This window comes from Panthera leo, chromosome B3 (genome assembly GCF_018350215.1).
Source record: "Panthera leo isolate Ple1 chromosome B3, P.leo_Ple1_pat1.1, whole genome shotgun sequence".
In the NCBI taxonomy this organism is placed as follows: domain Eukaryota; kingdom Metazoa; phylum Chordata; class Mammalia; order Carnivora; family Felidae; genus Panthera; species Panthera leo.
In genome coordinates this window covers 62,474,694-62,502,412 of record NC_056684.1, presented here as the reverse complement: position 1 = coordinate 62,502,412, position 27,719 = coordinate 62,474,694, and the positions used below count along the sequence as shown (strand labels likewise).

The window sequence follows — 27,719 nt, the reverse complement described above, 5'->3', positions numbered from 1 at the left end:
CCCCCCCCCCCCAGAGTCGGTGCTCCTGGCTCCTTAGAAACTTGGGACCTCGGACCCGTCGGGGAAGACGGAGGGCTTCTCGCTGCCCCCAGCGGTCCGGGTGGAAGGAAATGGGACCCCAAGAGGGCAGAACTGGACCATAAGCGAGCTGGGAGTTGGCGGCGAAAGACGAACTGGAAGTAATTGCGGGGCGGGGGAGGGGGTATCTGCGCTGCGCACGGGGTGGGGGGGCGCTCATTCTGGCTGAGAACTGCCACTCGAAGTGTAGCGAATCACGCACTCACACACAATTGTTCTTCCCGCACACGCTCACTCTGAGCGGGGGTGGAGGGGAGAGTGTGCTCTCCAATCTCCGACGTCTCCAACCCCGACCACGCGCCCGATTGCCAGCTCCCGGCGCCTGACAGGCACAGGAGGGAGGAGCCGAGACGCGCGGCCCGAGCCGGAGCCTGGAGTGCTGCAGCCTCGTGAAGAGTTCCCTGGCGCCGCCACCCCGGAAAATGCGAGGGACAAACACGCAAGGCTCCCCTACGGTCCTTGCCTCCCTCCTGAGCACAAAACCACCCCCAGACCACAGGGCTCTGGTTTTGACTACTAGCTGACCCGTTTGAAAGGGAAGAAGAGAGCTCGAGTCAGGGAGGTGTGGAAAAACCACGGCAACCCCACTCGCTCCTGAGATGAAGGGCCGAGGTGCTGAGGCCTTGGTTGAGGGGAGTCTGGGCTCCTCAGAGACGCTGTGGGGTGGGAGTGGGGGGTTTGGCTGAGAGGGTAGGTGTGTGTGTAGGGGGGATGAATAGGGGGAAGAGAATCAGGTACCAGCTTCAGAATTTACTGAGACTTTTCATGAGCCAAGTATTGTGTTCGCAGTTGCGGGGAAACACAGAAGTTCAGTTCTGGGTAGAAGAGACCTTCCCTCCCAAGCAGGGAAGACAAGACCGGGACAAAAAAGTAGAGGCTATCACCAAGGGCTCAATACATAGGTTAAATACAAAACTGAGACAGTGCTCAGAGGAAAAGGTGGAGTTGTGGGGAGGAGAAGGCTCTGGAGGAAGTCTGAAGACAGGACTTCTGAGGTGGTCTTCAAGCCTGTGGGGGATCTGGCTGCTAGGAAATGAGGAAGACATTCCAGACAGGGTTACTGAGGCCAGGCCAGGAAGCAAGAAAAACACCTGTAGGGGACAGTATTGAGGGCTGCTTTACTGAGAACCTTCCTATAGAAGACAGGAAATTAAGGGAATCATAAAGGTGTCCTGAGCCTGGGCAGAGCATTGATAGTATGCTTTGCAGCAGGAGCCGCCTGTGGAAAGGTTCTGGGCAAGGAGAGGATTTGCCCTTCCAGAAAGAAGACAGTGGGCTCAGATGGGTGAGTGGCAAAGTGCACATTGGGCCCTGCACTCCAGGCTTCTTGCCTTTCTCCAGCTCCCAGGCTTCAGGGATGCCCACTGGCATCCTGAGCCCAGCTATGGGGCTGGGACTCCCACACCCCTCTGTTCTGGGCGGTGGCGGTGGTGGTGTGTGTGCATGTGATATATACCTGTACACACTGTCAAGCTCCCACTCCCTTTATCTTCTCTCATTTTTTAATCCCTCTGCTCTGCCCATTTTCTCTCCTGGTGTCACAAAAAGGGCACAGCATTTGACATTGGAGTTAAGTCACAGCTTGAAGGCATTTATTAGCAGTGTGGCTCCAGGCCTGCATTGTCTCATCTGCAAAATGAAGCCGACAATACTAGCCCTGCCTACTTCTGGCAAGATCAAACTAGAGAGTGTCAGGGAAAGAGCTACATGGTTATTCAGAGTGTAGAAAATCCAAACTCGCCCACCCCAGACATGGGGGCCCCTCCTGGGGTGTCGCCTCAGGGTGAGTATAGACTCTCCAACCCCAGTGGGGGTGCAGGAAAGCTCTCCCCCTCCTCAGCAGAAGAAAGGCTTTCCTTCCCTTCATGACTCAATTCCCCTTTTTGCAGCATGAGGGAAATTGCTTTCTTCCCTCCTGTTTCCAGATTCGGGGAAGGAGGTAACCCTGGAATCTGCATGTGGCAGGCCCGCCTGACAAGCCAGGCAGCGACACACCCCAGGTAGAGGAGAGAAGCAGTGGGAACATGGAATGGGTCACTGCTCTGTCCTAAAGAACCATGGACTCCCTCCTCATTGGGGCTTCCGCCTCTGTTCCTGGGATGGATGGAGACAGTTCCAGGGAAGCACAGGAGTCAGAGGTTCCTGTCAGGGCCTCCACCCTGGCTTGGCAGACAGCGCCATGCTGGCCACTCTTTAGAAGGAGCAGCCAGTGCATTTGCCCCATCTGTCATCACCAAGCCAGCCAGGCCTGTGGCGGGTCTCAGGCCCTGGAGCCCTAGCTCTGACTTTTCCGTAGGCTCAGTAGGTTCTGAGCAGAAAAGAAATAGCAAAACTGGCGGGGGGGAAAAAGAGCTGAGACGGTGCTGCAGAGCAGAGGCCCCAACAGCCAGAATTAGAAGCTGTCGCTTAGGGAGCTGAAGGCTGACAAGAGATGGAGCTGAGGCAGGGAGCAGGCAGGCACTCCACACTCTCCTCCCCTCCACCTGCTGAGCCTCTTCCCCCAGGCAGGCCCCAGGCTGGCAAAAGAGCTTCCTCCCAGAGGCGCTAGGCTCAGGTCTGCAGTCTGTCATTCTGTCTGCAGCCAGCGCCCCTCCCAGACCCCTTTCTTTCCCCCTCAAGTGTCACCAGCCCCCTCACCCTGTCATGTTGCACCAGCTCAGCAGGGTTGGGCCAGGTGGCACACGCCTGGGAGATCCAGAGAGCCGGGGAGGGGGTGGGGGGTGTAGGGGGTGGGGTGAGTCAGCAGGGGACTCTAGTATCTGAGTCAGCAATGGGACTGGGAAGGGGCGGGGACCCTTCTCTTCATGTAAAAGGTGAAACTGAGGCATGATGAATGGACGGGGAACCTTGCCCCAGCCCCACAGATACACAGCAGGAATTCACCAGCTCAGGGCCCTGAGGGAAGGCATCAACCTCTCCTCTGCACATCCCCTACAGCCAGAGATTAACTCATCTCCAGGGCCCAAAGACTATGACATTTTCCCAGGGGGGCACCTTGCCCTTTTTCCAGAGGACAGAAAGCAGGGAGGTGGTATCTGGGGCTGGCCCCCAACCTGCTATGCAGAGGCCTCTCCAAGAGGCAGGATTGCATTTCCTTCCCTATTCCTGGGCTTCCCAGCTCCACACTGGGGCCGGGAAACTGCCTGGTCTGGCTGAGAGGCTCGGGGAAGGCAGCTTCTCCTTCCCTTCAGCAGTCTCAGGCAAAAACAGGGGACTGTCCAGTTGACTCTATTTGGCACTGGCTCTGGCTTATGCCCACGTGCCTGGGTCAGTGAGCTCGTCTAGCCTGGATCCTCATCCCTACACGGTTCTACCCCTGGGCTAGCAGGGAGATGGGGCAGTGGAGTGCCCAGCAGGAGAACTAAAGACAGCACACTGCTCTAGGGTACAAGTGTCCCACCCTTGGCTGTATCCAGTGTGTATGCAGGCTGGACGTGTCAATGACAGGCCTTACTGCTGTGAATGAGCAGGACCCCTAGTCTCAACCTGCAACCCGGGAAGGCTGAGATCCCAGAGGTCCAGCACCCAGAGGTATGTAGGGTGGTGGCGGTGGTTCTGTTTATTTTTCGAAGGCACAGGTGCTCAGAGCTAATGGCATTTGTTATAACTCTCTGATAAGAAAACAACCTCTTCCCAGAATCAATCCCCACCTGGCTTCTCCCAGGCCAGTGCCTATTCCCATTTGGGATTTGGGACCATGCCACAGATGCGGCGAACAGCTGCCCACAAGCCCCTGTCGAGAAAGTGTTGGGTTCAACCATAACTACCACGGGGGCCTAAGAATGTGATCACTCTAAGTCTGCCTAAAGGGGCCCAGGTGGCCCGGAGGTTCACAGCTCCCCAAGAGGGTGGGGGGCACCTTTGCAGTAGGCTCTTCTGCTGCAAGCCCTGAGGGTGGAGACAAGGAAAGCCCACATCTGGGGGCGGGTGGAGAAAAGGAGTGACCTCATTTTCCAGTGGTTGTGGCATCAGACCTGCCAGAAGGGGAAGTGAATCCCCTTCGTGCCCAGAGGCAGGGCCATTCCTTTCCACTGGGCTCTGGAAGGGACTTCATCCTGGGGTTCAGCTCCCAAAGGGTTTTTTTATTTTATTCCCCAGGCTGTTTCATTTCAGGAGCATACTACCCCTGCCTCCCATTTCTTAGCTGTAGAGCAGAGACCAGGCTTAGGCAGGAAATATTGGGACAGGGTTCTTTTCAGTAGCAGTAAGAAGGGGAAAAAATAAATAAATTTCATAAAGGCAGGAGAGAAAATGATACTGACCTTGTCAGGCAGCCTGCGTGGGGGTGCATACTAGGAAGTAACCACCCCCCGCCCCCAGGCCTAGAAGAGTGTTCCAAAGGCCTTCCTTGGCCCCTCCCTGCAAGCCAGAGGCCCAGTGTCTCAGAGACCAGACATCTGAGGCAGCTTTTCCATGTCAGCCTCCCGTCCCCCACAGGCAGGAGGCCAGGGAAGGGACCTCAGCCTGGGATCCCGGAAGCAGCTGTCCCCAGGGAGCTTGGAGGTAGTGCCAGGCTCCACATCAGGGAGCTGACAAGGAGGCCAACTCAGGACAGGTCTGAGATGGGGCCTCACAACAGCAGGGTTTGGAGTTTGGTCCTGCTTGAACTAGAGGTGCTAGAGTGGAGGTTCCAGGTGGCCAGACCTAACCCTCCAGGTGAGAACAGTGAGTCCGGAGTGGGGCACCAATGGTTGCTCACTAGGAAAGGTGGAGTGCGGCCAGGACCCCATTTCCTGCCTCCCAGTCCATATTCTTGTGTCCTCAACGAATCTGTGACACTCATTCAGAGGAAGAAGTGAGGGATGAAGAGCAGGAAGTCCGACTGGAGAGGGCCTCTAAACCCAGACAGGCCCCTGCCCTGATGGTACCAGGTTCCTGCCTCCTCCTCCTCCTCCTCCAGCTTAGCTGGAGGAGGGGGTTCCAGAGTCCAAGGGAGCCCCAGCTTCCAACAGCCTTAGAATGCGGGGGCCTTTCCTCCCAGGGGGATGGAGCCACATCCCAGAAAAGAACGAATGTCCTTACAGAATGTCCCAGTGGGATGGGGGCATCAGAGGCGACTCTCCTGGGCATCTGCCTTTGCTGTGAGTGGGTCCTGCTCACACAGCTCCTTGAAGGCCCCAAAGGATCTCTCAGGCTTGTCCTTGGCCTCAGAGGGGAAGCAGTCCCTGAGGCAGGTCCTCACTGACTCCTTCACCTCGGCCTCCAAGCCCTTCATCCTGGCCTCGTACTCTGCCAGTGCCTCCTGCTGGAACTGTGGGGACAGCAAAGACCACCACCTGTCTCAGAAGGGGCCAACCGCCCACTCTCTGGACAGTCAGACAAGGAGATGCCCAGTCTGTTCAGAGCTCCCAGGAGACTGGGGTGGGAGGTGGAGGGTAGTGGAGACCATCAGGGAACCTCTCAGGGAAGGGGGTACCAACCAGGCAAAGAGATGTATAGAACTACCTCCTCTTAAAGGGCCCCAGGACCCCGTGGGAATCGGGGCCTGTGGTCCACCAGTGAAGGCTGAGTTCCCTTCCCCTCACCCCATCCCCTGACTGGCAGCTCCCCGGGGCAGGCCAACTCTGCTGGTGGCCAGTGTAGTGGTCCCTGTCACCTGCTTTTCCATCTCCCGGATCTGCTCCAGGCAAGCTGCCTGCTTCTCTTCCAGCTTCTCCTGGTGCTTCTCCAGGTTCTCTGTCATCTGGGTGGGAGTGAGAGGCAGGGAATCAGGATAGCACAGACAGGCAACCTGGCTTGGAATCCAGCTACAGTCCCAGTTAACCAGCTGTAAGACTGGGGACAAATTTGTTACCCTTCAAACAGTTCTTTCGAATTTGTAAAATGAATAGTGTGTCTTGCTGGATTGTGCAGGAGTGTATGAGACGGTTCAAGTCAAGTACCTGGTTGAGAGCCTGGTATGAGGTCAGGTCTCAGTAAAAGCGAGCTGTGTTAGTGTTGTTAATGGTCCTGGGGGGGGGGGGGGGCGGTTAGGTCCATTCTCAGCAGGGTTTTCCTTCCTTTTCTGACTTCTCGGAGCCTCAGGAAGCCCCCCTCACATCCCATCCTCCCCTGGCCATCTAGCCCCTTAACATTTCCATCCAGGGTGATTGGCCACAGACAGATCCCCTTAGGCTGGTACCCCACCCTCCCACAAAGGCCAGAACCACATAGCCTGGGGACTCCTCTTCCTCTTCATTGCCTCCTCCCATCCCTAGCTGCAGGGCCTGCTCTGGACTGTGCATCTCTTAAAGGCAAAGTAAAGGCCTGGGACCACCCCTTCCCTCCTATGTAGTGTGTATGTGTGTGTGTGTGTGTGTGTGTGTGTGTGTGCGCGCGCGTGCGCATGTGTGTGTGTATGAAGGACACAGCTCTTACACACCTGCTTGATGGTTTGCACCACCTCCTGAATGTGAGAGTTGTTAATCTCTCTCTTCAGCCTGTTGGGGTGATCAGAGTTTCAGAGAGGGCAGGGGGCCCCTAGGAAGAGTTGAATGAGACCAAGTCTCCTCAGGGTGTAGACAAAATGAGAACTCCACCCTAAGAGCAGAACCAGCCAGAGGGGGTAATCATGGGGACCTAAGGAGGACTTGAGGGGCCACTGGGAGCTCCAGGGACTGTCTGAGGAAAGGGCTTCCTCACTGAAGTGCACTGTCCTACAAGGTGTGTGTGGGGGGGGGGGGGGGGGGGGGGAGCTACTGTCCCAAGGTTGCACCTCCCTCTTTGTATGATTGGTTTTCCCTTAAATTCTCCTTTCTGAGAATTTTGATTCTCCTTTCTGATGGCTTCTGTGTTTTGCCTAAGGAGGACACTCTGATCAGAGGTGACAGAAATGGGATTAACTTTCGAAACCCAGGGGACAGGCACATCTCTGGAAAGTAAGTCAGGATCCACTTGTAGACAGGCCCCCTCCCACCTGGAGTGGTCCCTTCTCAGACCGGCCCTGGAGTCTGAGGCCTGGGCCTCCCTCCAGGGCTCACCTTTCTTGAGCCATCTTGTCCGAGGTGACTTTGACCATGGCCTGGATCCGCTCTATCCTCTTGGCCTCCAGCTTTTTCTTCATCTCTTTGGTATCACTGCAGAAAGACAAGCATCAGGAAGATGTTCTGAGGGGCCTGAGCCCTCCTGGGAGATAAGAGTCAGGCATGGGCGGGAGGCAATCATACGTCTCCAAGGTCTCCTTGAGGGTCTTCAATTCCGCAGCCTGCTTCTCTCTGGCCAGCTCCATCATCTTGGCGATTTGCTGCGGGAGGTGCGGGGGGGGGGGGGGGCGGTTGTGCAAGGATGAGCTTGGCTAGAGGAGCCCTTTGCTGTGAGGCGGTGGGGACGGGGTGGTGTTGGTTGGGTTGTGGCTCCCTCCCCTCCCCCGCCCGGGCACCTCGGCCACGTGCTGCTCCTTGCGCTTCAGGATGCACTCGTACCGCTCCTCGCCCTGCTGCAGCAGCTCCAGCTCCAGTCGGTCCTTCAGCTCCTGCGCGCGCGCGTCCGCGCCCTCGGGGCCCTCGCGGCCCTCGCTCGGCGCGGCCCCGGCGGCCTCCTCGCAGAGCGGGGTCCTGTGGAGGCCACGTGTGGGGACAGGCCCTGAGCCCGCCTCGGAGGACAGGGCCCGCCGCCGCCGCCCTTACCTCTTCTTGCGGGAGCCCTTGCTCGCGCCGAGCCTGCGGCCCCCGCAGCCCCCCGGGCCCGGTGGCCCCAGCTCGGCCAGCTGCGCCGCGCCCCTCTGCAGCAGCTCCTCCCAGCGCCGCGCGCCGCGCCGCTCCAGGTCCCGCAGCTCCTTCTCGTGCCGCCGCTGCAGCTTCACGACGCCCTTCAGCTCCCGCAGCTCCTCCGGGCTGGCGGTCCGTGGCTCTGCGGGGGCCGGGGTGAGGTGCGCCGCCTCCCAGATCCCCCCACCCACCCCCCAGGAGTCTAGGACCCTTCCCAGACTCGTTCCCAAGATCACTCGGACTCAGCAGGCCTTACCCGCAGCTTCTTTCACGGCCTCCTCCCTGGCCCTGGCCCCGGCTGCTGCAAGAGCCACAGCGTGGGCTGAGAGGTGCGGGGACGGGGATTAGTTCTGTAGCCTACTCTCCCTGGGGGGTGGGGGGTGGGGTGGCATTATGGGCCCCCTGTAGCGCACTTTCCTGGCGCTGCGACTTCTCACACAGTTGTTCCCATCCCAGGTGAAAGTCTATTTTTGGGGGATGCTGTGGGTACCGCTGGAGAGGTCGAGGCCCTTCGAGTCTGTGGGAGGACCCTGCAGTGCTTACCTGCAGACCCGTTGCTCAGTGGGGCCAGTGCCCCATTGACGTGGCCGGCGACTGGACTCCCGGGTGGGAAGGGTTTCTGTGTAGGGAGAGCAGATTCGGAACATAGCACCAACATCTCTTGGTCTTTCAACCTAGGACTCTGCCTCCTCCCTCATCTTCCCTCCCAGAGGGCAAAGCTCCTGAACCAGGCAGCACAGACCTCAGGCAGAACTCCTATGGCTTCCTTGAGCTTCACAGACTTCTTATCGTGGGCACTGAAGAACTTGATGGGATTGGCAAGAGCCACGGTGAGATCTGGGTGCAGAGGGGCATCACTGGCCTGGTATGGAGATGTACCTGGAAGCCTCCCCCATCCTCACCTACCCCAGGATGCCCTGTCCTGCCCCACTCTGGAGGCTGGCTTGAGGAGGGGGAGGGGGAGTGAGTGGATCCCGGCTCCCAACATACTAAGGGCCTCCTACCTGCCCAAGTGTCAGGTACATAGTCCTTCATCTCCAGGAAGACAAAAAGCGCAGGCATGGTAAGGGCCATGTTGCTCTCGCTGTGCAGGCACAGATGGTGGTAGCCTGTTGGGCATGGCAGGGTGGGCAGTAAGCCATGCTCATTGCTGCCCAGCACTGCACAGGAGCAGCTAGGTACTCAAGACTCCTGGCTTTAGAGTCAGAGAGGCCAGAGCCTGAGTCTGATTCTGTACCTTCCTGGTTGTGTGACCTTGGGCAGATTAGTTTAAATCTCTGAGATTTTCCTCAGCTGTGAAATGGGGTGACTAGGGTCTACCCATGTGGTTATTGTTAGCATTAAGTGAGAACGTGTTATAAGCCCTAACTCATTTTAAGTGCCCAGTAAGTATCAGCTACTTGGGAAATTGCCCCAGTAGTTCCAGAATATTACAGACATTCTGATAGGTGGGCAGAGGCCCCACCTCTGTCAGTTTCCTATTCTTGCCACATTCCTTAGGGCTGATAACTTGAGAGGATTAGGTAAGGTCTCAGGGCCACCTCCCTGAAGCAGCCCCACCCTCTGGACAGGCTCCTAATACGGGCCTTCGTCTCAGACTGGCCGACAACAGCAAAGAAGGACTCCATCCTTACCAGAATTCAGGGCATTAATGGGGATGATGCGGTGTCCAAGAAATCTGTTGCCTTCCTCCATTACAGCCACCCTGAGGGAGGCCAGCTCAGGCATCAAGATCTAAGGAGAGTTCGGGACAGGACAAGCTAGGAGGTGGCCAACCTACCCACCTCCCTAGCTTCAGAAGTCTTAGTGTCAGTGTGAGAACACGGCAGGTGTTACCAGATTTGGCACACTCTAGGCCACACACGTAGGCATCCTCTCAGCTCATGCCATGGCTGGTCCACGCAGGGGAGAAGGGCTGGGTATGCAGCCCAGGGCTCGGGGGTCCTGGTGCAGGCAACCCTTGACAGCCTTGCCAATGAGCATCCAATGGGAGCAGAGCAAAAGACCCTCACCATTCCGTGGCATTCTGTACCCTCGACTGGGAGTTCACATTTCTGCCTCTCATCCTAACATGAACATACACACATACACACACACACACACACACACACACACACGCACGCACGCACCTGCTCACAAATTTCTGTAAACGCGGATTTGGGACTCTTAAAAATCAGGAAGCCATGGGGGGAGGGGAGGGGAGAGGATGAAGGAAGTCCCTTTATTTAGTTCCTCTTTTCTATAAGTAGAGGCCAAGAAGTAGGGACAGACCCCAGCCCCTGCCCTAGGTCCACACCTTCTCAAAGACAAAGGGCTCCTCCTTCCAGACAGGATTGATAGAGTTGGCACTGGGTGACAGCTTGGTGCGATAGCGCCTCTTGGGGTCCCCAGGAAGGCCAAACAGCTCCACTTCGACATAGGTGCGCACACTGCGTTCTGACAGGAACTGGCCAGAGATCACCTAGGGGTGGGGGCCCATGGGAGGCCGGCGTCAGCTCCCCCACCCAGGCCTTTCCCTAGCACCTGGGGCCTCCAGCTCCTGTGGCTAAAGCATCCATTCTTGCATACTGTGAAGAGCCCCATTCAGCTGGGGCTGTGTGGCTCAAGGGTTACAGCTAAGCTCTTGGCGACCAGGTGCTTCCAGCATTCAGGGAAGAAGTGTGGGCCTCCCCACCTCCCTCCTGGGCAAGGAAGGAACAGCGCCCTCCCCCAGGGCCTGGGGCTCCTGTGGACCCACTCTGCCTACTCTTCTCCCCTCCCCCATCCCAGCCTCAGCCCTTCCCCTTGGTTTCCATGGGGACCAAGAGGCAGCTTCCAGTGCTGAGGAGGAGGCAGTTTCCAAGGCAACTTGCTACTGCACGAACTGGCTTGGGCTGAAGTTTTCAGGATATCAGGGGAGGGGGGTTGGGAGGGGAGGAGTAGAGCTCTCTGTGTCTTTCTCCTCAAGTCCCCAGCCCTCCCGGCCACTTGTCCACCTCAGGGCCTTGCCGTAATGGAGAGGGTGGTGGCTACCACCACATCGATGCGGTCCACTGAGAAGGGGTTGAACTGCTTGTCTGGCCGGCGCATGAACTCATGCTTGAGGAGGTAGCCACTCTGCCCATTGAACTCAAACAGCGCCATGTTCTGCTGCATGGGCAGGTCTGGGGGGACAGGGGCACTCAGTGAGGAAGGCCCGGCCCTCGGTCTGCACCCAGTCTCTGTGTCCTACATTTCTCAGCCTCTCCTATCTTGTGAATGGGGTGCTTGGGCTGACTGTGAGAATGAGGGTCTCTCATGACCTAGCCTGTTCCCTTGGGGTGTCTCATCTCTCAGGAAAGCTCCACAACCTGGAGTCAGCAGGAACAAAGCCACGACCAGACCACAGCTCGCTGTGGAAGTTGAGGCCAGCGAAGCAGGTGTTTCGATGGGCCCATTCAGGCAGAGCAGCCAGAACCCACGCCAGCACCCTGGCACCTTCACATACATACCCGTACACGTGCAATCATATAGGCATGAGGTAATGCATTTAGATCCCTGACCGCTCACACACCTGCACGTGCTCCCACAGCCTGAACAAACATCAGGACACTGATGTTCTAAAGACACCGAGCTGTTCTAAAGACCGCCCCCTCCCCACAGGGATGGGGTGAAGGTGGGAGAGGCAGGGGGCAGGGGAAGGTTCTCAGGGGCCTAGGAGTACCCTCACCCATCGTCTGGAAGTTGAGGGCAACCATCTGGCAACCAGCATTCCAGAACATCTGGGGCATGTAGTTGGAGGAGTCCATGCGGGTGCCCTTAGGGTAAATGCGGCTCATCTGGCGCTTGTTGTAGCTGCCTCAGAGTTTAGGAGCCCGGCCGAAGGCTGCCCACACCAGGAGGACCCAACAGCTCCTTCTGAAGCCCTGTCCCCAACCCTGCACCCCCACCAGGGACCCTGGCTATTGAGGCCTCAAGGATACTCCACAAACTGCACCGAGGCCTTGGAGAGCAGGTCATAAGCCTTGAGCTCTGTGAAGGAGGAGATGACATAACTTCGGTTCTTCTCTGTGTCGGAGAGAAAGGGCAGGGGGCCCATGTCAGGCTGTCCTCCTCCCTCCTTCCTCCCCTCCCTTTAGGCTAGCTCCCTCCAGCACAGAGATCCCTTCAACGCAGCATTTCTACTGAGGCCCAAGGGCTTAGGGGGCCAAGCTGATGTGCAGATCCATGTGGGTAACGGTGTGCTGGGGGCAAAGGGTATATGTGGGAGACGTGCACAGGGATGGGGTGTGTGCCACAGTCCTGCAGAGTGAGGGGTGTGTGCCCTGGATGGTACAGGAACATGCTGTGATATGCAGACAGTGAGCATGCAAGTTATATCTGAACATGAGGGCTGGGGGCAGGGGAGGGAGGATATACATCAAGGATCGGACACGCCATGGCTGAGCACAGGTGAGTTTGCAGGGTGCGGGTCCAGGAATGAGGAGTCAATGTTGCAGAGGTACACACTGCACAAGTGTGTGCAGAAAGAGGTGTTTACATGGGGGGCACGCCCAGAGGATGAGGGGAATGCATTATGCCTGTGTCAGGAGAAGTTGAACAGCATAGGTGTGCACAGGAAGGGAAGGGTGCAAGGGGCAGATGTGCACTGTCCCTTGCCTCTGCCTTTGGCCCTTCCTGGGAGTTCTCCTGCCTGGGGTGGGGAGATAGGAGGTGGGGGAGGGGACAGGGCTCCTGGGCTTGGGCCAGCCCGAGGCTCCGTTCATCCCTGAGAGTCACAGCACCTGCAGAAGGCTGCAGGAGCCTCAGGCCAACAGGGCTAAGATGGCCTGTCATAAGTGGCCTGCCTGTCACGGACACACTCCAGAGCATTCTGGTAGGTGCCAAGTTTCTCACTACAGTGCCGGCAAACTGGGAGCCGCTGCCACGTAAACAAGCCCTTTGCCTGACTCCTCTGCTGGCTATTTATAGACAGGGTCCCCAAGTCCAAGGAAGTGGGGGGGGGGGGTCCTTCTTCCTCTTCTCCCTACCCATCAAGCTGCTCTGCTGTCAGGATGCACTTCTTAAGGGCCTTCTCCTGAATCTGGCCTCGTCTCCAGCTTACCACCTTCTTCCCGCTTCATGCTTACTTACGGGCAGAGAACTCAAAGGAGATGAACTTGGTGGGTTGAATGTAATTCACTAGGCTGGACATCTCCTCATAAGCTGTCACCTCCAGGCCCGCTGTGCCCTAGGGAAGAGAGGGGAGGGTGGAGAAGGGGAGGGCAGGTACAGAACCCAGGGAGGTGGCCCCCTGCCCGCACCTGGAGGGCTCCGCAGAGGACACAGCAGAAGGGGCTTGGGGCTGTCCTCTACACACCTCGTCCGACTGCATCTTCTTGATCTCTTCCTCATTCAGGCTTCCCGACTCCTCCTCCTCTTCCACCTCTTCCTCCTCTGGCTCTGTTCCTTCTTCACCAGCCCACGCTGCCACACGCAGCTCCGTGAGCACTGGGGCCTGGGGACCCCATACATCCCCTCCAGGCCCAGCCCCTCTCTCCCCCTCCAGATGCTCCCCCTCCCACACCCCCTCTCCCAGGCCGCCTCACCTGTGCCCTCACCCACAGAGGCACTGGGTGGGCAGTCGCCCTCAGCCTCCCCACCCGGCTCCTTGCTGGGGGATGCTGGGCCAGAAAACTGGTTCTTTTTGTTCTTGATGAGGATCTTGCCTCGGAGATCCTCGGGGCTGGGCAGGGGGATGCCTGGTTTCAGCTGAGGGAGAAGGGAGAGGGGAGAGGGTCAGTACCAACTCCTCCCCTTCAGGGTGCAGTCTCAGCAACTCTGTACCCGACCTGTGCTCCATCTGGCCCGCCTGCTTCTCCAGCCTCTCATCCCATCGTATCCTGTTGTGTGCTGTGCTCCTGCCTGACCCAACGTACGCAGTTCCTCAGACAACACTCTTCTTGCCCAGCTGCTAGAATACTCTTTCCCCACCCTCACCAAAATAATCCAGTTTCCCCCTCAGATTTCAGCTTAGCCATCCCTTCCTCCAGGAAGACTTCCCTGATCCCCAAGTACTTCCATAGCAGCCCCTGGTTGTGACGACCTGGTTACTTGTCTGTCTCCCCACCAAAAGGTAAGTAACCTGAGGGCTGGAACTGTGTCTTTGTCACTAACATAGCCCCAAAGCCCAACACGGTGCCTGACACATGGTAGATGATAAGATTCTGGTCCCACAATCTTCCCAAATAAACCCCAACATCTTCTGGGAACATCTGCCTCCTTAACCTGGCTTTGACCTTGCCCTGGGCCCCCAGCCCCCAGGCCCAGATGCCCCACAGCAAATTCCACTCACTGGGAACTTTTCCAGGGGCTCTGTGAGTAGCATGTCCCCAAACATCGTCCGGCAATACTCAGCCATCTTGGCCTGTTGGCGGGGTCTGCAAGGAGCAGAAGTGGGTAGGTTTCAGCAGCTCTACCCCCTTCTTGTCCATCTTTTTGGGCCCCTGACCTGGGTCATCAGGGGCACAGGAGGTCAGGGAGGCAGAGACACAGACAGGAGAGCCTGGGGTCCCAAGGAACTTATAAAACCCAGGAGAGAGCTGGAGGGCATGGCTAGAGGTGGGGGACAGTTGGGAGAGGGCAGCTACAGGCAGGAGATGGGGACAAGAGAGAGAATGAGGCCGAACAGGTCTGATACGTACGAGTCCACATGGTTTTCAAATGACAGGATGACAGGATAGGGGGAGGTCTTAAAAGCACTTTCTGCAATGGCTTCAATTGCTTCCTGGAGGAGAAGGGGGCCCAGCCGAGAGGAGGTCGGTGCTCCAGGCCTCCCACCCCCAGTGGAACCCATCCCTACTCCCCAGTTTCAGGACACACACAAAACTGGAGGGCCACTGCTGGCCCTGTCTCCTCTGGTCCCCTCTAGTCCCTTCACTGGTCAAGGCCTCCCACCCCCACCCCCCTCCTTTCAACTGCACCCCCAGAGAACTTATGGCCCAGGGCCCTTCCCTAGTGCCACTGCCTCCAGCTTCCACACACTGAGTCTGACCTTGAAATAGATGTCTGTGGTCATGGTAAAGCCGTGGGTGATGATGGGCTCCTCGTCAGGGGGCCTGCCCTTCCAGCAGTCCAGCTCCACGCAGCGACAGCCAGCCAGCAGCACCTGGCGGTACATCTCTGCCGAGGAAAGGCCAGAGAACTGGCCAGCTGCACCAGAGCAAAAGGGAGAGGCGGGGGCTTCACCAGAGGCCGGTCCAGCTCGTCCGAGCCCTCTCCAACACAGTCTGTCCTTTTGCAGCCTGTGGGCGATCCCTGCGAGGGATGGATTCAGGGAACAGGAGCAGCCCCCGTAAAAGGAGAAGTCACAGTGAGGTCACCCTGGTCACCTGTCAGGTAGGTGTTGTGTGAGGAGTTGATGAAGTAATGGTTGAGTGGCTGTGTCATATCTTGGTAGAGTATCAGCTTGTCCTGGGCCAGCACACTGTTCTCCGGCCCACAGAGAAACCACACCATGCCCTCAGGTGACAGCTGGCCTGGGGGGCAAGGGAAAGCTGTCAGGGCTGCAGCCCAGCAGCCAGAGCAGGTCAGGCCCACAGGGATGAGGGGCTCCCTTAGTCCTCACCCCTCTGCACGTTGATTGCACTGGGCTCGTACTTGTCGATGAGGCCCCGCACTTGGTCAGGCCGGGCGGGCGGAAACAGCAAAGAGTTGAGGCGGGAGTCCCTCTGTTTCTGGTTGATGAATTTGGTCAGGTGCTCCTTGGTCATGTAGGGCTTGGCCTTGGCGTGGCTGCAGGCCAGAGAGGTCTATAGCCTCTGGGGCGGGGAGCACGGACCACCGCCTCCTCCAGAGAAGCCACCTAATTCCCAGCATGGCAAGTGGGATTTTAGCCACCACCCCTTCCCCATGCCCAGCCCAGCTAAGGAAGCTCACTAGGAAGTGAAGATCTCATCTATTTCTGGCCGAGGACAGAGGCTCATGAGGAAACTCTTGTAGACGGATTCTGGGAAGTCCTCAGGATTGATGGCATCATTCTGGGGGGATAGTCACCTGATCATTCCTGTCCCACCTTCTCAGTGCTAAGACCCACAAATGAGGCCCAGCCCTGCGCAAGGGGGCCTGTCAGAGGGAGGGCTCAGGGTGGGCCGAGCAGCATCAGGTACACCCCCAAGCACTGGCTTCTCAAGGTGCTGGTTGCTGAGCAGAAAGCATGCTTAGCTGGTTTGCCTTGCCTCTGAACTTGGACACAGGCTAGACCCTTGGCTGGGGCAGGATCAGAACTAGGGATGACCAGAGCAGGGAGGAAACAAGGTTAGCAGCAAGTGATGCTGCTGCCAGAGCAGTGAGCTGTCTTCGTTTGTTTTTTTTTTTTTTTTTAAATGGAGGACAACTTTTCCAAAAGACGCAACTTGAATATAAACAGTGCGCGGAACAGCAGGGCCCCCAGATGCACGAAGCAAAAACCAACCAAACTGAAGTGAGAAATAGACAGTTCAACGATAGTAGAGACACCAAAGAGCCCAAGGAACAATAACAAAAAAGACAAACTGGACTTCACCCTAATTAAAAACTTTTGTGCTTCAAAGCATACCATCGAGAAAGTGAGAAAGTCCACAGAATGGGAGAAAATACTTGCACACCGAATGTCTGGTAAAGGGACAACTCAACCAGCAAAGAGACAAACAACCCAGTGGAAAGACAGGCAGATTTGAATAGACATTTCTTCAAAGAAGATATGCAAATGACCAGTAAACACATGAAAAGATGCTCAGTCTCATTAGTCATTTGGGAAATGCAAATCAAAACCACAATGGGATACCACTTCACTCCCACAGGATGACAACAATTTTAAAAAGACAGACAACAACAAGTGTTGGTGAGGAAACTGTAACCCTCGTACATTGCCGGTACGATCGTAAAATGGTCAGTCGCTTTGGAAAACAATCTGGCAGTTCCTCAAAATGTTAAATAGACAGTTGCCACACGACCCAACTATTCTACCTCTAGGTATAGAGAATTGAAGACATACGTCCAGGCAAAATCACGCACACGAATGTTCACAACAGCATTATTCAAAATAGCCGAAAAGTAGAAACAGCCCAAATGTCATCAACTAACGAACATACATAAGCCACATGTGGTCTGTCCAAACTACGGGATATTACTCAGCAGTAAAAAGGAATGAAGTACTCATGCGTGCTACAACATGGAAGAACCTCGAAATCCTCACGCTAAATGATTGAAGCCTGACATATTGTATCTTCCATTTACGTGAATGTCCAGCTTAGGGATCTTTATAGAAGCAGAAACTGAAAGTAGACTAGTGGTCTCCAGGGATACTGTGCCTTTGCATTTCATCCCAGAAAAACCCAACCCATGTCTTCCAGGATCATACAGGAAGGCCAACATCAGTCATAGTTTGGAGCAGAGGGTCTGAACAAGAGAGCCAGCCCGTATCTCCCTAAGCCTGGGTCTTGGACCCATCAGCTCCAAGCAAAGGTAGGTCAGTGGGTCCTAGCAGGACACAAGGAGAGCTGACAAATAAGGGGGACTTAGCCAAGGTGGGAGCTCAGGAGGCAGGAGAACAGGAGAGGGGATGTGCAGCAAGCAGTACGGGCTGCAGGGCCCTCTGCAGGAGCCCATTTCCACCCTGTCTTTAACCCTATGCTTGCGTTCCTGTGACTGACTACATCAAGGAGTCACTAGCTGTGCCTGGAGGGGGAGTAGTCTTCCAAGGACCCATGTGGACAGGTGATCGATGAGGTCTTTGTTTTATTTATTTATAACATAACAATTTCTTATCAGGAGACAAAACTCCATGGGGTGCAAGCAGTGCCCCCCATGGGCACAGGGGACTGAGATCCACTCCCCTACCCAGGCAGGAACACTGGGCTCAGGCTGCATCTGCCCAGAGGGCTCCGGCTGCATCTGCCCAGAGGGCTCCTTTTTTTGTAATCCATGTAAGGCCCCTCATGGGGTGACCCTGCATACAGCTTGTAATTTTAAATTATTTAGCCAGAAGGGGAAAAATGTTTTCCTGTGTTAAGCTAAAGGCTGTGTCCTGGCAGCTTCAATGCTTGGTCTGTTCCTCTCCCCACACTGCACAACTAACCCCTTCTCCATATTTCAGACCCCTGCAGATTGTCCCCATCCTTGCTGACCTTATCTCCCTCCTCTAGGTGAGAACTTTCACTCTCACCTTTCATTCCAAGGCTAGAATGGGGATGCACCCACCTGCTTGCCCTGAACACAGTCCACCACCCACTGCCCGCACAGCCACCCAGGAGTAGGCAGTGTAGACCAACCTGTTCTGGATCCAGGCACCTCACCCCCACTGCCCTGGTTCTGTCTCTGTGCCTAGTATCAGAAGCCGGTGCTCTAGGGTTAACTGGCTTTTGGGGCTGTTGGCCGGGCTGTGCCATCATCCCTGCCTTCACCACCTCCGACCAGACCTGGCCACACTGGGCCTCTTGTCACAGCCAGCTCAGGTGAGAGGGGGTGGGCTGGGGCAGAAGAACCACTCACCTTGCCTTTGGGGAGGTGGCAGGAGCTGAGGGCAGCTTCCACCCGCTTGCGGTCAGCAGGAAACATCTGGAAAAAACTGAAGGAGCAGAGAAAGGCACCAGGCAAAGACAGGGGTCAGACCTGGAGAGGAAAGGCTTTGAGGAGCTGAGCCGAAGTGTGGGAAGAGATTTGGGGAAACTCACTTCTTCACAGGAATCTTCCCTTCGGGATTGAGCTGCATCTTGAGCTTTACCAGGCTGGTGGGGCAGAAAGCATCTCACTTAGGCCCTGGGGCTGGCACACTTAACCCCACACACCAAGGCCGGGCAGACAGGCACTTACATTTTGTCCAGGAAGGTGCTGCGAGAGGCATTGGCTGTCAGCGGGTGCTTGACCAGAGCCAGTACATCTTCAGCCCAGTTCTGCAGGACCCCAGGGCACCGCAGTCAGACCCCTGACCACACAGGTGCCCTCACCCCCTGCAACCCTGGCCTGTCTCGCAGGAAGCCCAGGCTACCCCAGGTGCCCACCCCAGGCCAGGTGTGCCCCCCACCATGCACCTGGCCCACGTTCTCCTTGTAGGAGACAAAGTTGTGGAAGGTGAGGTCCACCATGTCAGGGCCAGACACCACAGTGAGCGTCTTTAGCAGGAAGTTGTTGTCAGGAAAGTCCATGTTGAAGACATCCCGGAGCTTCTGGCTCTGCAGCAAGCAGCGACACGGGATCAGAAGTATGCCCCCATCCCTGCCCACTGTGGCTCTCCTTGTCCCTCCCCCTCAGCGTTTGAACTATGACCACCCAGGGCGGAGTCCCATCCCCATCTGAGGAGTCATGGGCCTCCGCTCCTTCCCATCCCCGACTCCAGGGGCCGGAGTGGAGATGGAGAGCCCACAGGAGGAGATTAACCTAGCCGCAGGGCCTGGGAGTCCTGTGTATTTTGTTTGCCACTTTTCATTTGAAGATGAATTCTCAGGTCCCAGTCTCATGGAACCCAGCTTCCCACCAATCCCTTCCTCCATTTTTCCTATATAGGCAAACCAGATGGGGAGGGGGTGGGCACAAGCAGTACCACCCAAACAGTCCAGGGTGCTCTAGGGGCAGGAACTGACCACACGACATGTCTGTTTATGGTACCAAAGCTCTGGAAAGCTCAGGAGCAGCCATGTCCCTTCCTCCGCTCTGGGATGAGGCCCTGCTACCCAGTCTGGGAACTCTTCCCCTTGCTCCAGAGATTAGGCTTCCCACACCCACAGGGACTCCTGCATTGACCCCACAGAGCTTGTGGCCATGTTGAGACTGGGATGCCACTGGGCCCACCTACCTTGGGTATCTTGGCAAACTTCCCAAAGCGAGTATCCCTGATGCTGGTGATATCCAGAAACTCTATCTCCTGGAGGGTGTCCCGGTAGGAGCAAAGAAGGGATGAGAACAAAAAGGTCACTCAAGAATGAAGAGCAGAGAGGAGGGAACTTCCAACACCCCTTCACATCTTGACCAATTGCCTTCTGTAGAAGCCAAGACTATCTGGGGTGGCCTGGACCCTACCCTTCCCTTCTCACCAATCAGGTTCTCCCCACTCATAGGAGCCTCCTCCCTTCCTCTGTCCATTCCTTCCCTGGCCATTCAAGTTACTCAGGACATATAGCCTGTGGTCTTGCCCATGCTATCCTGGATTCTCCCCAGGTTCCACTCCCTTCCCTCCATCCAGGTACTGAGACCCTATTTAATCTTTCTGAGCCCCCAGTTTACCCAGAATAACAGGTAGAGAACCCGCCTTCAGTGGCAGTTCTTTTTCCTTTCTCTCTCTTTCTCTCCAAGGGATGCTAAGTCTGGAACATCTTGGCCCAAGGCAGCCGTGGTTGGAGTGACTGCATCCTCCCTCCCAAAGCAAATAGCCTCTGCCCACAGGAGATCCCCCAGAGCCACCCTTCCAGATCTTTTTGTATTCCCTGAGCATTCACACCTCCACCCCTACATTATCAAAAGGTTGCTTTGACTCAACAGATCAGCAGGAGCTCAGGGCCATGGTAGGTAGGGGCTGCTTCACCTTACTCTGATATGTCCAATATAAGTAGTAGCCCTTGGGATCCACGCGGAGGATAACCGGGGAGGCTATTGTCGTTTCCTATAGACAGAAGTGGGGAGGGAAGGAAGGGAGGGAGGGAGGGAGGGAGGGAGGAAGGAAGGAAGGAAGGAAGGAAGGAAGGAAGGAAGGAAGGAAGGAAGGAAAGAAAAACAAAAGACAAAAGGGGTTAGCTGTCTGCTCTGAGACCTCAGGCCAAGCTTCCCTGGCCCAGGCCAGGGGTTTCAGAGCTCACCATCTCCCCTCCACAAACCACTCCCCACCAATCCATCCAACTGTCCCATAGACACCAAGTGCATTCCCACCTTCAAGCCTAAGAACCCAACCCTGCCTGAAATACCTTCAAAGAGCACCCCAAGTCTCTCCTCTTCTGAAAAGCCTTCCCAGAAACATGCTATAATAGTGTGTGTGTTCACACACCTAGAAGCCCATCCAGAAAATCCCCAAGGGCTTATGGATTCCAGGGAAACAAGCCTGTGCTGTAGCATAAGCTAGACCATAAGTTTATGCGCTAGACCATGAGCTTAGTGCATCATGTTTGCTGAAGAGCCAGTGAATGGTTCTAAATTCTTGTTCCACTCACAGAGCACACAGGCTATCTTTCATTTTAATGGTCTTCGTATGCATATAAAACAAGATGATAAAATTGAAGTTTCCAATAAGGCATGGTAGTTGCTGCACACCAAATCACACCAAATGCAGAATTTTCAAAGGCAATGGTCAAAACAAGGTTCTCAGGTCAGGGGTGGTTAGAGTATGGGGAAAAAAAACAATTTGGGAGGGGGATAATTTTAGAGAAAGCTGTGTTGTGAACTCCATTCCCTTCCCTCCCAAAGGGAGGGTTGCGGGGGGGGGGGGGCTGACCCCTCGCTTTAAACCTAGTGAGGGGTTTTAACTGTACTTAGAAAGCTTTGGTCACCCCTGCAGTTGTGGGGCAAAGCAGACTGGGGTCTGACTCCTGCCCAGGAAACCGAGTGTCAGAGGCATTGGGACGCTGGTTGTGCTAGATAAACCCAAACTTCAGAGTCTGTTGGGGCAGTGAACACAAGAGTATGTGCTGAGGTTTAGAGGAGGCCTGTGGGAAAGAGGGACAGAGTCCAAAACCATAGGAAACTGAAAGTGGTAACTGGATTCCAAGGGGCTGAAGAAGTAATTTTGAGCGACCTTCTGAAATAGAGATGGCAGAGGGACCCTTACATAAGGGACCACCAGCTCAGGGAAGGAGGGTCTCCTCACTTTGAGGAGAATCTTCAAAAGTGTCTACTAGAGAAAGAATAAGCCTAACATTCTGCCAGGCTCAGAAAGCATGAGCCAACTGATGATGGCATCTGTTCATGAAGGACTTTGGTCCCCTCTCCCTCATCTCTCCCTGCACCCACGGTCCAGAGGGCTTGGTGGAAGATCAGGGAATCCTGCCTTCGCAGAGCACATGCAGTCCACCTAAAACCATTCCTAGAAGGAGGAGGGCAGAAGATGTCATCCAAAGTAAGATTTGAGTTTTGAGTTATAACTAGTTTCCGAAATAAGATTGGGTGTTATGAGAAGTGACCATAGGATTGTCTGTTCCCCAAGAGTAAATGGAATCTCTTGTGACTGGCTGAGTTTCCTTCCATGGGCAGGAGAAGAGCCTTTCCCACCAAATACACTGTAAAGGGACCGTGGGAGACAAAATTAAGTTGGGAGTTGATTACATCTTTTGCATTGTGCTTATTCAACATGACACGACATACTCAAGTCATAGGCCAGCTGGGCCAAAGGCAGTCTGAGCAGAGCCCTGTCCCACAGGTGCATGTGCCCCGTGACTAGGCTTGGGAGATTCCTGCTCATGGAGGTCAGGCTCCTGGGGTCATGCTGTGCCCTGCCCCAGGGAAGGGAGGGGGGCAACCTGCTACATAGGTACTGGCTTGCAGAGAAGGCCAGCTAGCATGTCCCCCCCCCCCCCCCCCATGGCCCTCTGCCCAGTCAAGTTACACACACTTCCCAGAGGAACCGAGAGAGGCCACTTCACTTTTCATTCTGAGCCACTTCCCCCATTCCACAGTCTCCTGGGACATGTCACCACCATGCCACATCCCCCACACCACTTCTAGAGAAGCAGAAAGCATCTAGCCAGGGCCTCCTACCCATAGTCATGGCAACCAGATTATTCAGCCTAATGTAGAGCCCCAGGCTGCCTTAACTCACAGACCCAGAACCCCTTCATCCCACCTGTAAGAATGAACCAGCCCTAAGGCCCCCCGCCCACACACACCCCTGAGCCTTCCAGTTCCCTTCCTGGGATCAGCCCACAGTGGCTCCAATACTGGACCCACCCAGCAGCCTCACAAAGGACCCCAAATTAGTCTCACTGCCCAAGAGAGTCCCTGGCCTGTCGCCACACATTTTCAGGGGCCAGGAGGACCAGAGTCTGGGAAGCAGGTCCCAGTCTGGGAAGGAACAGACAGCGGAAACAAAGATACAAGGCAAAGCAGTGGTTTCCCCCTTTCCTTGCAGACAGGCGGGTGGCAGGGAGCCCGGCTGAAAACAGCCAGCAGAAGCAGAAGTCAATCAGTTCCTTCCCAGCAGAAGCCTCCAGTTCTCGTTTAGGGTCCCCCGGCCTTGTGTAGCTGCCCCACGGCAGCTATGGGAAGAGTGGGGCTCCCCTGGGCCAGGGCAGGGCCAGATGGGGAGGAGCAAGAGTGCACCCTCTGTGCCAAGAATAGGGGCCTGGCTCACCTCTGCTTCTGCCCCTGCCTCAGCTCTGGGGCACTTTCTTCCCACTAGTACTGAGACCAGGAACAACAAATCCTGCTTGTCTTGGGGGCTTTGGGGAAGGACAGACGCAAACCCAAAGAAACTCCCTCCTGTGACCACCCAGGCAGCCCATCCTCTTCTTACATCCAGACACAGAGCCCTAGCCCCTGCAGTCCAGGGACACACACTCAGGGCCACACACCCTCACCCCCAGGTTTGTTTATCCAGGCCATTGTGTCAGCTGCCTGGCCAAGCCACACAGGCGCCTGGTCCCAGAAGACATAAACCAACCCACCCACCCCAAAAAGGCCCCTGACAACAGGGCTCCCACCACCCCAGTGCCCCAGCAGCCCACGGCCCCTGCCCCACTCACATCGTCCCATTTGATGAAGCGCTCCCCTTGGCTCAGATAAGCCTTCACCTTGGGGGGCAGCAGGACAGGGTTGAGCAGAGACATGCTGCTAAGCGTCCCTCTTTGGAGAGGCTGGACAGGCACCCGTGGGTAGGAAGAGGGAAGGAAGAAAGGCCCGAAGGAGGAGAGTCAGCCGGGCTGGGCTCACATGGCACCCGCCCCGATCGAGCGGGTCCGGAAGTCTGGATACTCTTTTAGCCCACGGGTGGCAGTGGCTGGGGGCAGAGCTGAATGCTTTGGCCAGAGGCCCATCTGTCTTTTAAATCAGTCTCCTCCCCGCTGCTTTCAATGGGGGGCTGTGGTCACTGCTCCTGCCCAGGGAGGTTAGGCTCCCCTCCACAAAACCCCCGCCCTCACCCTGTGCCTCAGCACTTCCTGCTCAGGGCTTCCTTCTATGTGCTGTTCAGGACGGAGGGGCGGGTCTTGAGAACTTGTCATTTTGGAGCTGGGGGCCTCAGTCCCAGGAGTAATCTCTGGTCAGATGCAGGTGAGGAGCTGGAGAAGGAACAATATGGGGACCCCCCGGGGATGCTGTTGCCCAAGCTGGGCCTGAGGGGAGGGTGTAAGTAGCTCCCCAGGGGAAGGGACCTCCACAGAGGTGGGCTCTAAAGCATAGGAGGCTCTTCCCACAGCTGAGGAGGCTGGGACCACCCTGGAGGTGGGTGTTGAGGGTGGGGCTGGGCACAGCTGGGATTTGGTGGTTTGAATAAGCAAAGTTTGCTGCACACCCAGCTCTTCTTTCTCAATGCTTCCTCCCATGAAAATGAGGTACAAGTGAGGCAATCAGGCCCCTCGCCCGCCGCACATACCTCCTCTTGGCCCTCTGGGCCTGGCAGAGGTCTAGAACCCCCACAAACCAAACACTACCCTACACACACACAGCAACCCTTGTCACCGCCTCCACTGCGCTCTCTTGCCCAGCTCTCTCCTCTGCTCTGTGCCCAGGGCCTGGGGTGAGAACACCAGGGGGCAGGAGGCCGCTTGGTGAAGCCTCAGTTCTGGCTGCCTGCTGAGGGTGCATGGACCTAACACTGACTGGGCCCAGGGAGCTCAGTCCCAACCTCCCTCAGCCAGCCCACTTCCTCTTGCCTAACCTACTCCTCTTTATCACCCTTCTTAGCTTAGCTGGGGGAGCAGGGAGCTCTGCCCAGGACTTCCTTCCCCTCTGAGGGCCTGGCTTTCTGCCCCAGGTCCCATGTGAGCCTTTGTTCCGCCCCTTAACAACTGTGGGGCCCTCACCCAGGCCCTAGAACTGCCTCTGCTGGCCAGTCTGGGCCAGGGCAGGAGGATGGGGGCCACTGAGGGCTGGAGCTAAGGGGATTCCCAGCACAAAAATAATCCCCGGAAAAGTGATTCTAAGGCTACTGGAGTGGATCCTGTAACAAGGCCCGACAGCCTGTGGAAGCCGTTCTGGAACTGCCCTGTGCTTCCATGCCCCACTGCCTTCAGGATTCATCCTCTGTCCCCTCCCTCCAAGCCTTCTGTCTGTCATCACCCCTCCCTCCAGCCAGCAGTGGGCCCCCTGTAGGGCCCCTGCAGTTCCCATTCCCTCCCTGGGATCAGGTTCTCTCTTGGTCTGTTTGAATGCATTTTGCAAGGGAAATCCTTGCCCTTTCCCAAAGACCCTACACCTGTCACCTGCAGCCACCTCTCATCCTGCACCCAAGTCCCTCCCTCTTGTCTGCCTGGAAAGACAATCCCCACCTTCTCCCTCAGCCTGGGGAGAGACAAGAGACAGGCTCCTCTCATTTCATGAGATTGGAGGTGCCACAGGAAGGCGGGGATTTCAGTACTCCTTACTCTGATACTTTCAATCTTGGGCTCTGAATCCACAGAGGCTCTAATCCACAGAAGAAAGCCTCACCCATCTTCTCCCGGTGATGGCAGTGCCTGGACCCAGTTCTTGAGACCCCCAATTGTAGCTTCAGCGGGGCCTGTACTCTCCTGCCCTCATCCTACCTAGCGGCCCTCAGAATGCAAGAAGACCAGGCAGCAAGGAGAGCCAGGAAAACCTTCATCAAAGAGGACTTTTTTTTCCTTTAAAAATACATTTAGGTTTCCTGCAATGTGAATTGACAAAGAAAAATACCGTGTAAGTAACGGTAGAGGGGATATGGAGAAAATCAGGGAGGTCACACGAATAACCAGTTTGGGAAATGTGGCTCCTGGGCTGAGCTGAGTAGTAGGCACCCCACGCTGCCTGCCAATCTCACCCCCAGGGCAGAAGGTAGAAGGGCAAGGATGCCCCCTGCTGGGCGCACTGGAAAGCATGTGCCTCCTAGGGAAAGGCTGGGGATCCCGGGAAAGCCGACTCAGGGAAGTCACTGGAGGGTCTGTGTCATGGTGACTCACGGAGACACATTCGCTGGGGAGTTTGGCATGTGTGAGCTTTGGTGGTGAGAAACTACACTCAACAGAATGCCTCCCAAGGAGATGCTGGTACCTAGAACCCAGGAGGCAGGCAGGTGTCGAATTCTCTCGCTCACTTGGCACTTTTGGGTGGGGACCTTGTGCTGTGGTTCTCCAACCTGTTCATCAGCAAAGATTAGTAGTGGAAGTTAAACTCCGATCTTCAGGTTATAGCCAAACAAGAGAGTCAGATGAGATTGGTTTCTTACCTGATGCCATGACTTACCGGATAAAGCAACAAAGTTCAAGAGCCTGGAGATCTATGGTGCATTTTAGGCCAGTGGTTAGCTACTTTGGGAATGAAGATGCCTTGGTCGTTGCATTCTCTGGGGCTATTTCCCAGTCTGTTATAGGGAGCCACACTCAGTCTCCATGAATCCAGCCACTTACCAGCTGGTTTATCTTGTGATACTTAACCTTCCTGTGCCTCCATTTCCTCACCTATAAAACAAGGATCATAATGCCTTCAAAGGTGGTTGTAAGGATTCAATAATATGTATATCCAATACTTAATATAGTGCCTGCACATGAGCTCGATAGTATTGTTATCATTATTTATCATTATTATTTATTGGCAGACACTGGCAGGGGAAATACAATTTCTCATCACTTCCTCTGCAGTATATATGCTGTTCTTTCCAAAACAAGTATCTTCACTGACTTGCTTTTTGGATTGCTCTTTTTTCTTTTTCTCAGCAGTTTGTGTGGGTCAGGGGCTGACCCATCTTCAAAGGGCAGGCAGAGTTAAGGGTGCGCCTGGTTATAGACTTGAAGCGGGCTGTCTGCTATTCAAGCAGGCAGCCTGAACTCATGAAGTCATGGGCATGAGGACTCAAATCGTGGGCAAATGCCAACCTCCTGCCACCTTTAACCACCACAGCCTCCACAGCCGATGAGGCAGGTGTGAGAGTGAGGAGCTGTCTGTCAGTCCAGCTGAATGTCCGGCTGTGGCTCCAGATCCAGCCACCCTCTGCACGCTGAGAGCTAGATGTGGATGGAGGCCCAGATAAGGCTGGGAGGCAGGTGCTGAGGTTCTGATCCCTTGGGGAGGAGAGGAGAGTTTGTTAAGAGTTCTCCGCAGAAGCCCAAGAGGAAGACATTGCCTGTCTTCCCAGGCCAAGCCCTTCTGGAAGCATAGAAAGAACCATCTGGGACTTATAATAAGTCTCATGGGCGTTTCCCTTTGAAGTACCATTTTGGATCAAAGTTACCTGAAGGTATAGCTGAGTGAACACTGGGCCCAGCCTCAAAAACCCAGATTTTAGTCTCAACCAGAGCAAAGGTTTGCTGTGAGATCTTGGCAAGTTACCGGAGCTCCCTGATCCGTTAAACTTTTGATTATTTCTAAGATTCCTTCCAACTCTGAAAAATCTTCTCTTTACAACCAGAAAGGGCAACGTTGTCACTTTTATCTCCTGCCTTTCCTCTGAGAGGTGACAAACCTAGAGGCTAGCACTGTAGACGGCAGGAAAAGATTGGCTCCTACCCCAGCAGGATGTTCTTGGACACAGTATTTATATTCTCTGCCTCTGTTTATCTATCTGTGAAGTGGACCAGTTTTTATAAGTGTGATGGAAGTAAGCTAGATGATGTCCTTCTCTGGGTGGGCATATGGTTCGCTGCACACAAGGAATGCCCTCAGAGCTGATGGGTGGCTCATCCTTGTCCCTGTTCTGGTCCACCTTTTTATCAGGGCCTGGGTAAAGCCACAGTGAACAAGACCGTGGCCTTTGTGAATAGCAGAAAGCCAGTGAAAACAGGGAATCTGTTGGGAGCTACACTCAGGATCCCAAAACATCCTAGCCTGCTCAAGCAACAGCCTCAGCCTCACAAGGTAAAAAGAACAGGGCTTAACTGAGAGATCCGGGCTTGG

The 27,719-nt window shown here is 55.6% G+C and overlaps 1 protein-coding gene and 1 long non-coding RNA gene across 12 annotated transcripts; one reads left to right on the top strand and one right to left on the bottom strand.

Annotated features, from left to right (window-relative positions):
• Window positions 1-425: 425 nt before the first annotated feature.
• On the bottom strand, window positions 426-25,138 carry PLCB2 (phospholipase C beta 2). 11 transcript variants are annotated; one of them, XM_042942423.1, is made up of 33 exons: window positions 23,399-24,591; window positions 20,257-20,334; window positions 19,531-19,599; window positions 18,770-18,910; window positions 18,552-18,631; window positions 18,413-18,466; window positions 18,231-18,306; window positions 15,639-15,739; window positions 15,328-15,494; window positions 15,092-15,238; window positions 14,755-14,912; window positions 14,405-14,487; window positions 14,056-14,140; window positions 13,310-13,472; window positions 13,081-13,187; window positions 12,855-12,951; window positions 11,705-11,789; window positions 11,452-11,576; window positions 10,752-10,906; window positions 10,060-10,224; window positions 9,398-9,497; window positions 8,768-8,872; window positions 8,506-8,600; window positions 8,307-8,382; window positions 8,020-8,085; window positions 7,683-7,905; window positions 7,436-7,610; window positions 7,224-7,300; window positions 7,038-7,133; window positions 6,440-6,497; window positions 5,675-5,761; window positions 5,101-5,329; window positions 426-1,169 (listed from the first exon to the last, which is right to left on the bottom strand). In XM_042942423.1, the coding sequence occupies exons 1-32, from the start codon at window positions 23,480-23,482 to the stop codon at window positions 5,126-5,128; spliced, it is 3,582 nt and encodes a 1,193-aa protein (XP_042798357.1). In that variant the 5' UTR covers window positions 23,483-24,591; the 3' UTR covers window positions 426-1,169; window positions 5,101-5,125. The 11 variants fall into 11 exon arrangements, with proteins under 11 accessions (XP_042798357.1, XP_042798356.1, XP_042798360.1 ...); XM_042942422.1 differs by lacking the exon at window positions 426-1,169 and having other exon boundaries at window positions 3,615-5,329; XM_042942426.1 differs by lacking the exon at window positions 426-1,169 and having other exon boundaries at window positions 3,615-5,329; window positions 8,020-8,061; window positions 23,399-24,589.
• Window positions 13,119-15,082, top strand: LOC122222195. The gene is made up of 3 exons (XR_006203647.1): window positions 13,119-13,204; window positions 13,524-13,836; window positions 15,004-15,082. It is a non-coding gene; the product is annotated as an uncharacterized LOC122222195 (long non-coding RNA).
• Window positions 25,139-27,719: the final 2,581 nt, after the last annotated feature.

Excerpts from the sequence above, each read along its gene's own strand:
- PLCB2 (XM_042942423.1), bottom strand. The coding sequence starts at position 23,482 with ATGTCTCTGCTCAACCCTGTCCTGCTGCCCCCCAAGGTGAAGGCTTAT. Across the intron at positions 8,601-8,767 it reads TGTACCTGACACTTGGGCAG|ATCTCACCGTGGCTCTTGCC; the intron begins GTAGGAGGCCCT and ends CTCTGCACCCAG. Across the intron at positions 7,906-8,019 it reads GGCCGTGAAAGAAGCTGCGG|AGCCACGGACCGCCAGCCCG; the intron begins GTAAGGCCTGCT and ends CGGCCCCCGCAG.